Source organism: Gobius niger (assembly GCF_951799975.1).
Source record: "Gobius niger genome assembly, chromosome: 9".
NCBI classification, from domain to species: domain Eukaryota; kingdom Metazoa; phylum Chordata; class Actinopteri; order Gobiiformes; family Gobiidae; genus Gobius; species Gobius niger.
This window is the reverse complement of record NC_136860.1, coordinates 19374577-19391809: the sequence shown is the minus strand read 5'-3', so window position 1 is coordinate 19391809 and position 17233 is coordinate 19374577. Positions and strand designations below refer to the sequence as shown.

General features: G+C 38.2%; 3 protein-coding genes across 8 annotated transcripts in view; all 3 read right to left on the bottom strand.

Annotated features, from left to right (window-relative positions):
• Positions 1 to 962: 962 nt before the first annotated feature.
• On the bottom strand, positions 963 to 3288 carry LOC306967562 (cell surface glycoprotein CD200 receptor 1; the record flags this gene model as incomplete). The annotated part of the gene is made up of 6 exons (XM_079562644.1): positions 963 to 1213; positions 1305 to 1338; positions 1593 to 1689; positions 1774 to 2058; positions 2787 to 3086; positions 3234 to 3288. 6 exons carry the CDS (start codon positions 3286 to 3288, stop codon positions 1124 to 1126), a joined length of 861 nt encoding a protein of 286 aa, XP_079418770.1. The 3' UTR covers positions 963 to 1123.
• A 3817-nt stretch (positions 3289 to 7105) lies between these two features.
• On the bottom strand, positions 7106 to 12994 carry LOC306967404 (solute carrier family 15 member 1-like). Its single transcript, XM_079562417.1, has 23 exons — positions 12859 to 12994; positions 12282 to 12322; positions 12013 to 12100; positions 11797 to 11938; positions 11585 to 11704; positions 11399 to 11498; positions 10833 to 10923; positions 10452 to 10535; positions 10290 to 10372; positions 10125 to 10211; positions 9961 to 10050; positions 9823 to 9867; positions 9696 to 9728; positions 9525 to 9613; positions 9364 to 9445; positions 8931 to 9050; positions 8699 to 8842; positions 8576 to 8622; positions 8344 to 8451; positions 8153 to 8270; positions 7941 to 8078; positions 7755 to 7862; positions 7106 to 7384 (listed from the first exon to the last, which is right to left on the bottom strand). Exons 1-23 carry the CDS (start codon positions 12863 to 12865, stop codon positions 7148 to 7150), a joined length of 2202 nt encoding a protein of 733 aa, XP_079418543.1. The 5' UTR covers positions 12866 to 12994; the 3' UTR covers positions 7106 to 7147.
• A 126-nt stretch (positions 12995 to 13120) lies between these two features.
• Positions 13121 to 17233, bottom strand: part of LOC306967403 (dedicator of cytokinesis protein 9-like) — a 60763-nt gene continuing 56650 nt past the window's right edge. For 3 of the 6 annotated variants that reach the window (XM_079562413.1, XM_079562416.1, XM_079562411.1), the window contains exons 48-54: positions 17190 to 17219; positions 16689 to 16835; positions 16401 to 16611; positions 15444 to 15634; positions 15268 to 15368; positions 14921 to 15059; positions 13121 to 13907 (exon numbers count right to left, since the gene is read on the bottom strand). In XM_079562413.1, the coding sequence (XP_079418539.1) occupies positions 13782 to 13907; positions 14921 to 15059; positions 15268 to 15368; positions 15444 to 15634; positions 16401 to 16611; positions 16689 to 16835; positions 17190 to 17219 (945 nt within the window). In that variant the 3' untranslated portion in view covers positions 13121 to 13781. The remainder of the gene's footprint in view (positions 13908 to 14920; positions 15060 to 15267; positions 15369 to 15443; positions 15635 to 16400; positions 16612 to 16688; positions 16836 to 17189; positions 17220 to 17233) is intronic. The other 3 variants (XM_079562414.1, XM_079562412.1, XM_079562415.1) reach the window with 2 other exon arrangements.

The following is a 17233-nucleotide window of genomic DNA, read 5'->3' as shown; positions in this document are numbered from 1 at the left end:
CCCAAAAGCAAATAGAGACCAGGCCTGGTGCCTGCTTCACTCAGGAAAAATACAGGAAGGTACATGTAAAAATGTCACTCTGTCAGCTTGTTTCATGGTTATTGGATGGCTGTTTATTGTTTTCTGTCTGTCTCGTTGTGTGTTTTTCACCCTTCTTCCATAACATTAATAAATATGTTTGTGAAAGCTCTCAGTCATCCAGGAATTATCCATCGTAATTTATGTAGTCTATTTTTAACTCGAGTCGACAGCGTATCACCACTAGAGGGCAATAAGGTCTAATGTTCGCCCCTGGCCTAGATATAGTTATTCTTAATAGTTTTTCTCCATCCATCCATCCATCCATCCATCCATCCATCCATCCATCCATCCATCCATCCATTTTCTTCCACTTTTCCGTTGCCGGGTCGTGTTGGAGCTGCCCAAATCACATTGCACCAGCCAATTATGGCTCCTCCTGCAGGTGGTGTGTCCACGGAAGGACGGCCTCCCCCTCCACCACGTTAAGGTGGCGGTTCCAGGAGGGGTAGTTTTTCTCCTACTGTGACAAATTCACTCCGTTATGTAAATCTATGAGATATTTAGCCTAAATTTACATACAATTCCAGTTGAGTAAGTACGTAAGTAACAAGACATAGAATCACAAAAGTACACTACACAAAGTTTAAAAAACATTTGTACTTCTCATGTTTTGATTTTATTCAGCATTCGTGTTGAGTCATTCTTATACATTACCTATTATAACATTAGTTGTCATATTTAGAATTAGTAGCTTGATTTTCATTTGTTGCCATTTTAAACTGGGCATACTGGCACAGTATATAAAAACAACTGTACCTATTTTTCTACAAAAAAAAAATCTAGTGTTTTTTTTTCTTTCTATTTCATCATCAGACACAAGGTAGACTATTATTTTTAAATTAGTAAATAAAATACACACACCGATATTTACAAATAAAAAAGGCAATACCTGCTTTAAAGTGTCTTGTATGTGACGTATCAACAGCTCATGTATTCCACAGGTTAATACTGAAACAGTTCCACGGTGACCCACTCAGGCCTCGCTCCACAGCAGTTATTGTAAAAGAAAATCATTTGTGTAGGCTTGATGCATTTGCAAGTATTATGCAAACAAATCTCTGGATGAATTATATATAGAGTTCACACGTTGCACATAGCTCTCGTAGGGCTCAACCTCCTCCACATAATGTTCCTGAAAGTGGGGAGGGGGAAAAAAATTCAAAACAATTCAAACCAATGCAAAATACTAGCAATAATGTTGAGAGGGTTAGTGTTCTACTCACTGGTGGATATTTTGATGATGAATTTTGCCGTCGTCTGTTGCAGGGAATAAACAAACAAACAAAATTACAAATTAAATACAGTATATTCAATAGATTCAAGTGAAATGAATAGACAAAATACAGACAGCCAGATAAAGGTCATTCTGGCTGAAACATTGCATCAATAACTCTACAGTGAGACACTTGTTTTTGAAACATGAAACACCTCTGATATGGACGGTGTTTTATTGGAAAGCAGTTTTTTATATATATTCTCAACTACAGAACTCCATGGTATTGAGTTCTTACCTCAAGTTATATAGTTTTATTATCCCCCAGAAAAGCAAGGCCAGGCAGAAAACCACACTAATCGCAGCAGTCACATAGAGCACAGAGCCATGTTGACCTGCAAAGGAGAAAGAAAGCCTTTTTATTGAAATCTATCCAAACAGTGTAACTACATTTCTCGTTGTTGTTAGTTAATGCTTACTTGTTGACAGACTTGCATTGAGTGCTGGCACAATCACGCGCGGCTTGTCCCAGTATGGATGGGTAACGATACAGGATAGGTTCTGTAGGTCCTCATGGGCGCTGACATCCACAGTGCTTTTCACTGAGACGAGGCCGTCTGACTCTGACCATCTGACCGTCTCCGTGGTAACGTTATCAGTGAAGGTCCAGCTGATGTTCGCCGCAGGACTGCCCCTCTCTGCTCTGCACACCGCCACTCTCCCGTTGCCTCTCTTTTCAATCCATGACGACGTATTTGGAGGAGCTGAAACACATATGTACATGTCAGAAATAAAAGACATACAAGCTTTATTATTTTTTGTATTTTTGGTGTTGTTTGTTAGAGTGTGTTGCTCTTTCTCTTTGGACCTCAAGTCCGTAAAGTTGAATTGAATTGAATATACAAGGGTCTATCAAGGAAAAGGCTGTTTATTTGTTCCATTGCTTCATGGTTGTATTGTTCGTTTCTGTGAATATATTTTGAATTGAATAGAAGCGTTTTTGTATAGCGCTTTTTACATGACACAAGTCACTCAAAGCCCTTCACACATTAGTGGGTTCACGGTCTCTATGGCTCAGAAAACAGCTCCTTGCTCCTGTAATAATCATTATGAAATGTAAATATTACACATACAGCATTAATGTGGAAAATATATATTTTAAGCCTTATTAAAAGAAAATATAGGAGTCACAAAATTCATGAATTTCAATAAATAAAATCACTCAGTGGGTGATGAAAAATAACAATATAAATGAACACCTGAAGAGCACATTTTGATGCTTTGATGATTGGATTTTAAGGACATACTTAATACAAACAAAATTAAATTGAGTAATTACACTATGTCCACTGGACTAGTTCATTTTAAATGGAACTTCTGCAAAGTCTGTAAAAGTCAATGTTAAGCAGAAAATACACATCCTTCCGCACACAGCCGACTATGCAGCCATATTCAGAGAATCTGCAATTCAGATGATTTGTTTACAACTTACCAGTGATATTGACTGAGTAGATGTAGCTTTCAGCCCCTCCAGAGAAGACACATTCACAGGTATAGTTTCCTACATCTCTGTACGAGAAGTGATGGATGTGGAGGATCGGCTGACCCTTTATCAGAGACTTGTTGTCCAGGCACTCGTTCACATCGTCACCCTCGCTTCTTCTAATTTTACAAGTTTTGTCTATTAAGTTCAGATGCCAAATAGTATAAATAATTTTGCCCTTTGTCCACGTTTTATCTCCACATGTCAGGTTAACATCCTCTCCGTATCGGAAAGATGCAGACTTCTTCACTAAAACAAAGAAAAAAGTCTATTCAGATCCATAATGGCTGTGAGGTGAAACAGAGCATGAATTGAGCATGAATTGTATCAAGTTTTGTTTTCTCACAGCTTTAAATGGGATGTTCTTCAGCATGCAACACACACACATACACATACCAGAAAGTGTTTTTTCTTTTAGTCCACTAGCTTTATTAAAGTTTTGAGCATTCATGTTTCTTTCTCAACCCCTTCTTTTTTTTTTTTGCTTTTCAGTAATTAACAACTTTACAGGAAAACTTTATAAAAGTTTCATGAATGAAAAATAAAGATTTGACCAATGTTTTACAAACGCTTCATAGTGTGTAATGTAAAGGATTTCAAATAGTTTGAGAATGAAACTTTAAAAAACAAACAAACAAAGACCACAGCAACATGACCTGGAGGTCAAGATTATTTCAGGGGTATGTGGGATCATATTAGGCTTAAACAGGACTAACTATCTGCTTCAAACTATTAAACATCACTGTAGTGATGTGTTGAGCTGATGATATGCAAATGTCCAACAATAAAGGCAGTTTCTGTGTAGCTTGAATAGAAAACACGGCCTGTTGAGGTCACAAACACCAGTGTAGCTACGAAACTGGAATATACATTATCAATTTGTTTTATCCTAGTGACAGTTGTGGGAGTTTAGTTTAGCAATTTATAGCTCCTAAAGCTTTAATATGCGTATATATTTTTTGCTTTATTTTGTTTTGAATCTCTGTCTGCACTTTATGGTTGAATGGACAATAAAGTATTACATATTACGTAGACCCTTGGCATTGACACAAAGTAATATGTGTTCCTGCTTATTACAGTAAACAAAATACATGTGGAGCAATATTTTAGTTTGTTAGACATGTCTTGAGAGTCAAACAAGAGGAGTTAATGACAGACAGTGTGAGGTGAGTCAGAAAAAAGATGTTACCAGTGACTCCAGTAGCAGAATCTTTGTTATTCTCAGAGGTTTGATTAGTTCCTGGAGGGATAAATAAACAAGTTAGTAAGAGTGTTAGACAAAAAAGAATCAGCGTTAGTTATTGTGAGGGAGTTGGTTAGATAATGACATAGTGACATTTAGACACAAATCAAGAAATCCCTCTCTCTGCTCTGTAGGTTTAAAGATTAAATCATGGTTTCCGCTGCAGAGGCACCAGCAGCTGTTTGTTTACAGCGGTTTCCATTCAGACTTTCTCATTTCAGTTATGAAAGCATACATCTCTTGTTTTAACTAAAACCCAATCATACAGAAACACGTGTCAACTATCTAACTATATTCCAAAACCAAACTTCTTCTGACAATTCCGTAAAAAAACACAATAAAAAGATCAAACCTGTTTCCAGACCCCATGCTGCTGACATCAAGATGACAAGCACCACATGAACGAGCATATCCATCACACGTCCGAGGTCTTACAAAAACAGCTAAATCACCATCTTACTTCACTTCATCCTCATCACTCGCCCCTCAGGCCGACGCCGCAGTCAGAATGATGAGACACTGTATGGCCGTGTGTCATTCTGTCTGCCTCGCTTGTTCCTCTTGTGTCTCTCCACACCTCTTTCCACAAGATCGGCATTTCGCTCCCACTCGCGGTGACATCACAGGCACACAAGTTTCTTCTGCCACACCACGTCACAATAGTCTTACTCTATTTAACTGTTTCACCCAAATGTAAAGGAAGAAGTACTGGAAACAGTCCTTTTTTAAAACATGTGGAAAAACACTATAAAACTCTGTTGGGAGGTTGTTTGGATATTTTACGTTATTATTTATGTCTTTACGGGCAGCTGGGAGCCAAATCAAGCCCCACAGAAATCTCTTATAAGCAGGTGCATTTCCATCTTTACTTGAAACTTTTTGAAAATTCTTTATGAGAAAAAAAAGAAAATTGTGTGTTAAAAGTAGAATTGATGATAAAACATTTTACTCTACATGACCGCAGAGAAAAATGTTGACCCTCTGCAAACTGGTACAGTCAAGTTATACTTAATAATGAACTATAAAAACAGCAACTAAAGCCAATGATATGGATTCAAAATCACAATATATACTGTAGATACAGTACATCATCCCACCAGCGAATACTGGTGCTGCATTTTATTACTATTAGGCCTACTACAATCGCACTAAAACTATATAGTATTATAGAATAGAATATAGAATGTTTTCCAAGCTGATGTTGACATACATTTGCTGTGAAGCTTACACTTTAGGATCTACTTTAGTATGATCCAAGGAATTAATATACAAAAGCCTTTTCAACAGATGACACTAAGAATATGTACTCCTCTGTGCACTTTATGAAATGCTTTGCTGTATCTTTCAGGATGTGTGCAATGCATTTTGCTGAATAACGGCAAATTAGCAGAAGCTGACACTTGTGGTAAAGTTGACAGATAAGAGCATGTTTCTGCACAGTTTTCAACCGTCTTGTGTTTTTTTGATCAGTCAACAAAGATACAGAATGCACAATGTGGTTAATAGGCAGAAGGCAGAGCGAGGAGCTTGTGGTTACAGGGGGTAGGCACTGACACATATTGATTTTAACACTGGGGCGACATTGGGGCTGATAAATTCTGTATCTGCGGCGTCACGTTTTCCATGATGTCTTTTAAATTGAAAATGAAAAATAGCAATTAAAACATGAGGAGGAGGCTGGAAGGGCTCACTGGAGCTCGATCGTGTGTAGTACCCGGTGCTCTTCAGGCAGGATCTAATGAATTAGGAAAATTAAGTTTCCGAGGCACAACTGGATTAAGTTAGGGTTAGGGTTAGGGTTATTGTTAGGGCTAGCAATTAAAACATGTTGAAAAGTATTGAGATTTGTTCACTGCACCAAAATAAGTTTTTGCCCTATTCCTCTTTCTTGAGGTCTAATATTATACTTCATCAGGCTTGCAAAGGGAAGTTCAGCTGACTTTGAGCTGGCAGTTTTCATATTGCAACATTACCAGGAGTGAAGTAATGCTTGGTCAGCTGTGCCTCTCATGAAAAATAAAAGATATAACAATGAAACCGTTCATGTGTGCTTATGGTGCAAACTCTGTTTCCCTTTGATAATGGAGACTTCCTGTTGTTGTCAAGTCTTTTTTAGTTTGTATAGACTACAGGACTCATGCTTTCAAGTGTTGAATGTTTATTTATTTTAAGTTATTTGTTAGTTGTCCATTTACAACTATATTTACATGGCCAGTTTTTAAACACTGCAAACTAAATGAAGATGTAATAGGAGCTCAAATGTAATGATTTGCATAAAAAGTGTGCATGTTCTTACTCATTCTTTTATTACTCATTAGTACTCATTATTACACACTGCTTTACATTTGAAAAGCAGATTGGATTTTTGGGGTTTCCCCACAGACAAAACTAGTTGCCATCACTTAATGGTAGGCAGATTTGTGCACCCCCTCACTGACAATTGTGTTTTTTCAAGGAGTCGATTTAAAGGAGAGAATTAGAAAATTCTACTAGTTCTTTAGGTGAAGACAACTTAACCTTTAGCAACCTTTACCTTAACCTAACCAAATAATTTTCTCTAATATTATTTTATAATTATATAAGATTGTATTGCTTAAAATCATTAAAAATGCTAATAACAATATATTAGCACTTCTTGATGGTTGCGCTCACCACGGATGCTCTAAGCAACCACTGGTGGAAATCACAAGTACAAGAACTGAGGCTTCCATAACAAGTTTCAGTTTATATCTGTGTGTTAACAGTTTGACGAGAACAAACAGGTCACGGCCTGTGATTTTCCTGTGACGTGGGAAAATGTGCTAAAACCCTGAACAAACTACTCATACCATTTGTAACCTATGCTAAAAATGAGCGCAAACTGACTACTCAATAATATCCCCCTCATCAGCATTTACTAATTTACTAGGAACACAAAATTGCTATTTGGTTTCTGATCAGTATTTCCATAATAAAAGGCAATCACAAAAATTATCTCTTCATTGAAATGCAATATTATTGTTGTTTTTCAAAATATTTACTGCAAATACAAAAGGGTGAAACAAAGAGCAACATGGACAAATCGTATTTACATTTTAGTTTGAGTTTTATCGTCATGGTCGTCCGGTACTTTCTTCATCTCCATCTCAGACTCCTGTGAGTGCTTTCTGTCTTTGTGTTTATCTTTATCATCATTATCATCATCATCCTTTTTAAACTGGGCCTCAATCTCTGCCGGGTCGATGTAGGTGTAGAAATAGGCCATGACTGAAAAGATGAAGCACACAGCCACCAGGAGAGATGCAAACAGGATGTACTCTGTCCACTGTGAAGCGAAAACATGGGATTACAAATACTGCAACTACACATACAGTCGTGTCAAATGGTAAACGGTCTCAATTTATATTGCACTTTTCCACCTACATTAGGCACTCAAACTAAGGGGTTGTCAGTATATTCTCTTTCGCTTGGGACACAAACAGTGTTTAACTCACAGTGGGATAAATAAAGTTTGTAGTATGTCCTGTGAGAGCTGGAAAGGGATGTAGTCTAAGCTGAATGATGTACATGAGGCACAATGCAAAAAGGAGGAAGAGACAAGGATGCTCTAAGTGACGCCCTCTGGCCACTGTTCAATGTATTGTAACAAAATATCTTAAAATGGACTACATTAGGCTTGTAGAAATAAGCTGTACCTGTTTGGGCAGTTTTGCCACTTCAGCCACAATCAGGACGATAAAGTTGCCGATAGCAACAGTGAGTAACCAGCCAGCCTGGAGCACGGCCTTCATGTTGCTTGGTGCCTATGGTCACAAACCAGGCTGTCATTATTCAGTCTTAAACATTGTGTTTTAGATCATTGTTAACGTTTCATGTTTTACCTGTGAGTAAGAAAATTCCAGCCCAGTGACGGAGAACATGACCTCTCCGGCTGTAATGAAGAAGTACTGTGGGATCTGCAGAGCCATGAGCACAGTGTTCGGTTTGATGTCCTCCACTGCAGTAATACCATCCCCACACTAAAAACAAAGATAAAAGGATTACATTTAAAATGGCTGTTTTACATTTGATGTATTTATTATGGCTGTCTTACATTTGTTGTAAAAGTAAAGTTACTCGGGATGAAGTAAGTAAAAGAGCTTCCAAAGCCAAACACCTTCTTGACCTCACATGAGTCTGAGTTTGAGTCAGAGCGTATGGTAAAGGTTTGTCTGCAAAGAAAAAAAAAAAGTGTAGTCAAATATTTTTTTTTTTTTGCATGTGTCACATTCATAGTGTACGTACGTTCCATACTCCAGCAGTGAGTAGTTGCTGGACATTAGTGGTTCAACTATTCCATATTCTGCTTCAGTGTTTGATATGTTTAGACGTATACCTAGTCCATTGACAAATCTGTGGAGTGAAAAATGACAAAGAAAAAGTAGTAGTCATAGAAAAAGTATTTGGTGATTTATGATTGATGACTACTCAAAAATACAGGTTTCTATCCTTAAAAGGAAAAAAAGAAAATGCTTACCGAATGGCATTGCTGCCTTTTCGAGGTTTAGCGATTACGTCATCTGTCTGAGAATAACACACATGAAAAAGTTTAATATTACCATTTCAGAATTGTTGTTCAATATCTAAGTCAAGGCCTCACCATCTCCCACTCGTTTGTCAAATTTGTAGGTATAAGAAGTGTCTGTCGAAGGCCCTTTGTCAAAGCTATAGTTTTGATCACAGGGGGATTTCCTATAGAGACTTCAATGCTGTCTGTATCAAATGTGTAGTACTCTGGACTGGCCTAACAATAATAATAAAAAAAACAATGTCAAATTAGGCTTCTTAGTCCATTTGAAAAACATTTGAAAAATACACAAACAAACACATACCTGATTAGGTGGAAGTGGCACTGGGTCATGCATAGGTAATTGAACATTGACCTGGTTTAGGCCCATATTTAACAGTTTGAGTTGACTCTGGGAGGCTGTGGGGAAGGTGGGCAGAGTTTTCTGAAAGGCAAACCAAGAATGAGAATTGAACAGAACATCCTTGATTTATTTAGTTTATTTAATTTCCCTGTGGAGTTGTGTTGGTTTAAGTAGCACATTTACAATAATAGCTGCAAACTGGGGATGTCGAAGATGTTGGACAATTCTATGACAATCCTACGACTGTACAGTATTTACAGGTTTATGCACCACTCTCATAGTTACAGTTGTGGGACAAGCTAACACCAATAGCTGTGTAGAAACCCCCCATCAAAGATTGTTTATTTTTAAATATTCTATATTGAAATGATTATTAATCCCTAATGGCACTTACATCAATCTCTAGTTGGACCACAGCAGCACAGACAAAAGCCATCGCAGCAAGAAACATGCCCACAGTCATTCTCTTCAAAGGCCTGAAACAACATTGATCATTTAGTCCAAACAGCTTGAACAAAATATAAAACAAATGTTTTTTGTTTCGTTTTTACTTACGAGAAGTTGAAGCCACACTTCTTAATCAGGGGGTAAACGATATTATCCATAACCGGCACCAGAGTTAGAATCAGAATAGGATTAAATGTCTGAAACAAAACAGCAATGTTTTACTTTGCATTTTGCCGTTTAATGGCAACAATTATTAGCATGTTACTTTGTTTACGTTACCTGCATTTGATCAGGCTGGACTATGAATGCTCCCTGAATACAAATGCAAAAATAAATAAACAAATTGTTAACATTGTATTCAAAATAATTTAATATTAATCTATGCTCTCTTCTTAAAATAACATACAAAGTCTCCATTCAGGGTGGTAGCCTGAAGTGTCCATCTTGAGCCCTGGACAATGGACAAGGTATATCAGTCACACATTACGTAATACTAGGTACTGGTGGCAGTATTGATGTAGTAGTGAGAAATGTTGCACAGTACCTTCTGGTCAAAGAGGGTCCAGAACATGGGGAGTGGGATGTATAAAAACAGAACCTTCAGCACCATTTTGATTTGAGCTATTAGAAGTTTCTATAAATAACAAAGTAAATTTAGTTTCTACTGTGGGTTTGAAATGTAATCAAGTTAGTTATGTAAACACGCACCTCGTATTTTTCCTCTGCCCAGTCCATCCAGTGTTCTCTTTTTGGAAATTGCTTGCTCCTGTGTCTGTAGCGATTCTTAATGGCAAACTACAAAGAAGGAAAAACTTTAACTATATACATTTTAGACTTGGGTTGCATAAATTGTTTTATTTTTGAACGACGTACCCCGATACATTTACACACATCCAGCATGATATTTCCCTGTGGCTTTGCTTTGAAATACATGGGACTCCCCACAATGAACACCACTGTATGGCATAGTACATACAATAAATCACATTGTATTCACAGGAAGGTCTTGTTTATGAGAGATGGACAATGACATACCCAGGGCCACCACCATGAGAGCAGCAGGGACTCCAAAGGCCAGGGGATAGCACTCCATCTTCTTGTGGATCCCGCATTCTTCGGCTGCAAAAAGTAGACGTGTGGGTTTAAATTTGAATCAGCATGGTAATTTAGAGTTCAGATAAATATTCCAACTTCTGAATGAAAGTTGGATTGAAACTCATCAACATGAACATTGTATTATGGCGACTACAAGCAGAACATTTAACGTGTTGGCGGTAAAATAACAAAGGATCTTTTATTTTAAGCTAAACAGCTAAAGTGCCTTTTGTGCATGTTTTCAATAACTAATGCTTTTTACCTAATCCTTCTCTGTTACTATCAGCACACACACATTTTGATTACCATGGTGCTATCTACCTCTGAGGATAGGAGTGATGATGGTGGACAGAAGACTCCCTCCATTGATGCACAGGTAGAAGACAGAGAAGAATGTGCTCCTTTGTTTTTCCTGTAAATTACACATACACAAAAATTCAGACATTTATTTTCATGGTGTTCATGTAAAATGCACTTTGTAAACTTAAATACAGTGGTTCCCAAAGTGGAGTTTGGGGCACCCTGGGAGGCCTTAGAGGCACTACAACGGGAGTCCCGAAAGCTTGTCTACAAAACTTTGAAAAAATAATATATAAATTATACATAAAAATATTTGCTCATCATAGCTACATGTTGTTCTTTGATGTAATTTTGGCCTTATAATAATAATACATTCCTTTGAATAGAGCAAATTATAATTGGGGGGCACAAACAGATTTTTGGATCAATAAGGGGGCTGTGCTATCCTGGACTTTGGGAATGACTGGCCTATATAATAGCTTGTGAGTGTATGTGAAAGTGGTTAAGAAATTGCATTTGGAGCTGTATTATTATTATTATAGTAAAGACACGGTAGACAGTAGTAACAAGTAGCAGGGATTTCAAACCTGGTGATTGGAAAACTGGTCTCCACCAAAGGCAGCCACACAAGGTTTAATCCCACCAGTGCCCAGAGCGATCAGGAACAGACCCACCATTGACAACACCCTGACAAGACAACAGAAAAAACATTAGTTAAGTAGTCAATGTTGACTATAGCTTGTGTATGCCAGTTTATGCCAGAGTTCACATACACATGAAGGGTCATGTTGTCAGGAGTCCCGTTCCTGTCCTGGTCAGTGATGTCATGGATCGCACTGATGGCCATAGCGATCTGACCCAGAGCATACACAATTGACAAGTATATGATCGTCCTGAGGAGAGGAATCCACTTTTGATTATCTGATAGGCATAATAGAGAGTCTCCTGTACTTTGATGATATGTGGCATTTTGTTCTTGACTCACTTAAACTTTCCCAGCCATGAATCTGCCACAATAGCCCCCAGGATCGGGGTCAGGTAACAAAGGGCCACAAAGACGTGATAAATGGATGTTGCAAAATCATCATCCCAATTCAAGAAGTACGTGAAGTACAGCACAAGCACAGCTGATGGGGCACATTATTATGGTTTTAGTGAAAGAACAAAGAGAGACACGAGTTTTCAAAATGTGCTGCCTCACCTCGCATGCCATAGTAGGAAAACCTTTCACAAAACTCATTAACAACTATGAAAAAAATACTGATGGGGTAACCACACACCACTGGACCCTAATGAACAAAAACACAACAAGAAACAATTAACAGACCACACTAGATCTAGAACATGCTTTTTTAATATTTAACTTGATCAATTTGATTGCAACATTCGCATGGTGATACAGAAATCAATATTTGATAACACAGGGGAGAATTATTAATCTATAATATGCATCTGTACTGTAATCCTTACCTTGCCCCGCTTTTCCTGCTCGGCCTCGTCTTTTTCTTTGTCTGTTCACAAATATAAATATATGTAACTTTATAAGTCGAATATAAAGTTCTGTGTATGATCAACATTATAAAAATCTAATCCAGCATAATAAAATATGGGCATCGATACCATCGATACTAAGAGCAGCCGCCCCTGCTCCCACTAGTACATACAGCCGTCATGTCCACTTTAAAGCCCCATCGGCATACACAGGTGTAGGGATGTGCTGTGAGTCAATGGCTCATTGATGTAAAGCTCTCGTCACAGATATGTTAAACTTAAGTTCCACCAAATTGTTGATTGGGCATTTACCAGTGCACAGGTGTTGAAGATTACACACCTGACAAATGATGCCAAACTGTAGTGAAAACTCAAACATCCAGGAGGATTGTGCATCATGGAGAAACATCTCTGGCCTTAATAATCCCCCTCTAAAAGCGTTGGCAGTTTAAATCCATAAATGTCTATATGCATCGATTTAGATGACTCTGTTTTTATGCTATATAAATCTAAATAAGTAAACATGCTCTGATACATTATTTCTTTACAAACTCACCAGTCATGATGGCAGACAACTCCACTTATCCGGACGGTGACAGGCCGACCACTACAATCGCGGGCAATCGTTGCTCAATAGACCTGAACCCACTGCTGATTGTGCATCTTTACTATGGGAGGGAACTGAAGATATGGACTGTTTCATGTAACATACAGCATCATAAAAAACTGATTTATGAATGACTTACAAATAAAAGGCTGATTACATTAACTTAAAACGGTATTTTATTTAAAAAGCAATAGGAAATGATTTACAGCAGAATGTTGACAAATGTGCTAAATAAAAAGTAAAAAAAAACTGATTGTGCCCAAAATATAAAACAATGTATGAACAATGAAATGAACACTAACATGGTAAAAGCTTCAAAGTACTTCCAGTCTTTTGTATTGTGTGGATCTGCACCCCATTGCTTTGGCATGAAGGTGAACTTTTTTTGTACAGTGTATAGGCCCCAGCACTCTTTCTTTCTTTTTGCAAATATTGCACACAGTCCTTTAAATGTACATAAATAAACATTATACTTCTGGTATTCAATGGCTTTAAACATATTTGTACAATTCTCTCTGTTCTAAGACCTGATGTAAAAATAAAAAGGGCAACAATGCAGTAAAAATATAGTCGACCTTGAACAGAGAGTCAATAAAATTGTCAATACATTAAAAGAAATGCTGTACATTTACAATAAACATAAAAAACAACAAATGGGATGACATGACATGCATAGTTAATGACTGAAGAACACCGTGTAAGTGGCAAAGTCCAACCACAATTCATATCTCGCTCTGTGGTCCATTTCCTGTTTACCCCCACTGTTATTTCATGTTTCGTTATGTCTTTACCAGTCAGCATATAATATATGCGGTTTTCTTGGTCGCTTTGTCCCCTCCACTAACATAAACAGGCCCAGCGGCGCTGTGGTCTCACACCACAGAGGAGGAGCTGGGGATTCCCTGAATGGTGGCGGTGGTCGGGGTGCCGCTGATGGCATTAAAGATGTGAATAGAATCAGGGAGGACGCTCTTCATGCCGTCTTCAACAGGACTGATCTGAGAGGGGGAAATTAAAACTATGTTCAAAACATGGAGCATGATTTGAAGAAGAAATAAAACATTATAGCATTACTTTCATTGAGAAGGCAGCACAATCTCACACAGTAAAATGATTATGTGTTGAGTCTTTGGCCAAACCCTTTTTCCTTTTTTTTGCTTTTCTTTTTTAAGATGCATTATTGGACTTTGGGTCACAAAAAGGTCAATCACGCACAAATATTACAGTTTTTTTTGCTGCATAAAAAGTTGCATGTACCTTTAAGAGAGGGGTATGGTAATCACTCCCAATAGATGTGATGCAGTCCCACAATATAAACACTAGACATACGGACAATATGTATATCATAGCACTATATATGGATTGAACACAAGAATAAACTGCCAGCAGTTTGAGCAGCACGGTCAAAAATGGAAACCTACACATTATAAAACAAAAATGAACAATATGAAAACATATTGTATCCATATACATGTCATTGCGAGCAGACACTCTCAGCACATTCATGCTCAGACATGTGCATGCAAAAACTTGAAAACATTTGTTGATCTTGCCAGTTAAAATTAACAGCAAATATAATTATGCACTTAATAAAACCTTATCTGATTGTGCGCATCGAGCGTGTGAACTTTTATTGGTTGGAGAAAAAAAAGTTAAGATAAGCCTGAAGTATTCATGTTTAATGACTTAACATTATGCCAAGACAAACAAGGTCATTATGTGCAATAATTAAATAAATAATGATGCCAAATATTGTTTTTGCTTTAAGGCACAGTATGTGAACGCGTTTGCATGAACTGTAATGAGCAAAAAGTCCTAAACCATTTTATTTCTGGCTGGACCAACACTAATAATTTTCACGGCATACGCATCAAACACTTTACCATCCAGTCTGCTTTGGTCAGCACAAGGGAGAGAAAACCAAGTTATGAACAGGCTTTTATCACATAAGGCAATGTTTAACAGATTCTTTTTGGAGTTAATGTAACAGACAAAACCCCAAAGCGCCTACCTGCTCGTGCATGATGATTGACAGTTCTCGAGCCAGGTCCCTGTAATTGGCCTTCATCTCCTCCTGGTACTCCTGCTGGTCCTCTTTAATGAGCCGCTCATTGATGCCCAAACCTTGACCACACGCCTCCACAAAATGCCTGCACAGACCAAACATGTTCACATAGAAATAAAGCTGAAAAGATGTTTGGAGAAACTTTTGATTGAGATTTTACTTTTACTTTTAAAATCAAGATTCTGTTCCCATAGCACACTTTAAATAACTTCAGAAGCATTATAATATTTGAGAGGAGGCATTTCAGAACATGTTTGTAAAGGTGAAGTACAGAAGGTGCCTTGTGACCTCACCTAAAAACCTCTTTGAGCTGCTTCACTTTGTTGTCTGGATTTTTCTTGGCACAGGAATCGTCCAGGAAAGCTCGTGCGTATGCAAGTGGCCCTGCGTTTACCTAAAGCCAAAGAAATATTGTCAAAACTCTCTTGACAATAAAGGTATGATTTAAGCAATGGGTTGTGGCAGGCACCTGGACACTGATGCTGCCCTGGAGCTTGAGCTGAAGGCGGATCATGTCCACTTCACTAGAGGAGCACAGCTGTTTGATCTCCGCCACCTTCTTGCTCATCTCGTCTATGGCCACCTCAATGGGGCTCAAGTCTGTGTGGTGCTGGTACATTATGGCGACGCGCTTCTTCACATATGGGAAGCAATGAGTGGCTGAGGAAGGAAATGAATAATCAGGTATATCACTTAACTTGGTGTGGAAACATAATGTATTTGTCAGTGTGCTGTGAAAGTATTGAAAGGTCTATAAAGATAAGACAGGATTGACCTTTTGGAACTTGAGAATAATAAAACTATAAACACTTAATCAGATGAGAGCTTTGACAAACAGCTGACGCTTTGAAAAATAATCAAGATTTGTATTGCGCACCGGTGGATTTTTGCTGAGTAAGTGTGAGAAAACACATCACTCCAACTCTCAAGAAATTAAAGCAGTACTAAGTAATGTGTTAACCTTAATAAATCCTTTCCGTAGTCCCTCGGGGGGCAATACAAGTGTTAATGGGATGATTTCATCTCCCCCTGGTGTCTTTGGCCAGAAAACCACAATTGCATCTCCTCTGCCACCGGGTCGGAGGCGCAATACACGCTAATGGAACCACGAAGAAGAAGCTAACAGGCAAAGCCAACTAGGGCTAGCGCCACTTTAGCAGTATTGATAGCCAAGGTTGAGCGGAAAAAAATATCTCCACTGCGTAATTTAGTTTAGCACAATCTCTCACAGACAATGAGAAAAAAAAGAAGCCTGCAACATGCAGTGACGCTTATGTCCTGCAAAAGTTACTTAGTTCTCCTTAACAAATACATAAAATTGCATTGACCGAAAATAGATGTGTTATTTTTCAAGGGAAATTCATAAGTCATGCTGATACTATTGTTTATGTGCTGCTCTGAATAACTTGCCTTTCCTGTTACTTACTGGTGAGTATAGTCCTGCGCTTACACTGCTCCTCCACGCCTCCCTGCCTCTTGCCCGACACAGTGAATGGCATCTCGAACACAAACCGCCGAATGTTATGGCTCTTCTCGAAGTCCGTCTTCCTGTCTCCCAGCTCCTTCTCATCCAGATACGGCGTCACATGTGTCACCTGGATGTAGGCGTACTTGGAGTCCAGATCTTTAGGGTTGACCTACATAAACATATCTCATATTTATTCAATTGTTGACTCACTATAAAAAAAAGATTGTCTCTAGCATTGATCCGTACCCTGCCAGAATCCTGGATCATCTTCACGTTGTCTTGTCCGAACTTCTCAGAGTACAACTTCAGCAGCCGTTGGGAAATCTCAGAGAGTGGGGTGAATTTGGGCTCTTTGTAGATGTACTCCTTCCCGTCTTCATCCTCAAAGAAGCCCTGAGAAAAAGAAGGCGCGATAAATGTAATGAGCAATGAATTTACGCACAAGGCCAGGGAGCAAAATTCAAAGCAAATGTAGGCAAAGCAACACTTAGTAAAGCTTAATAATTCATAATTACAGTAGAGCACTACAACACGCTATCTAAATACATAAGAGGCACAGGTTTCGGTTTTGTCAGTGAATGTTTAGTCTAAATTATTGAGCCATGCGTAAAGCTATTTGGAGATACATCTGCTATTAGTATCTGTAGGATGGCAACTATAAACTATTAGATTTCATATTACTTTATTAGCAACAATGACCTAACAACACATCACTGCAGAGGACCAACAGCAACACCATTGATTTACCTCAGCATCTGAATCTGTAAACTGGTAATGCTATAAGAGTGGGT

What these genes read in the sequence shown, in the direction of transcription:
- LOC306967404 (XM_079562417.1), bottom strand. An exon ending in TCATGGCTGGGAAAGTTTAA is followed by an intron (nt 11,705 to 11,796) that starts GTGAGTCAAGAA and finishes TCCTCTCCTCAG; the next exon opens with GACGATCATATACTTGTCAA. An exon ending in TGCCACTTCCACCTAATCAG is followed by an intron (nt 8,843 to 8,930) that starts GTATGTGTTTGT and finishes TATTATTGTTAG; the next exon opens with GCCAGTCCAGAGTACTACAC.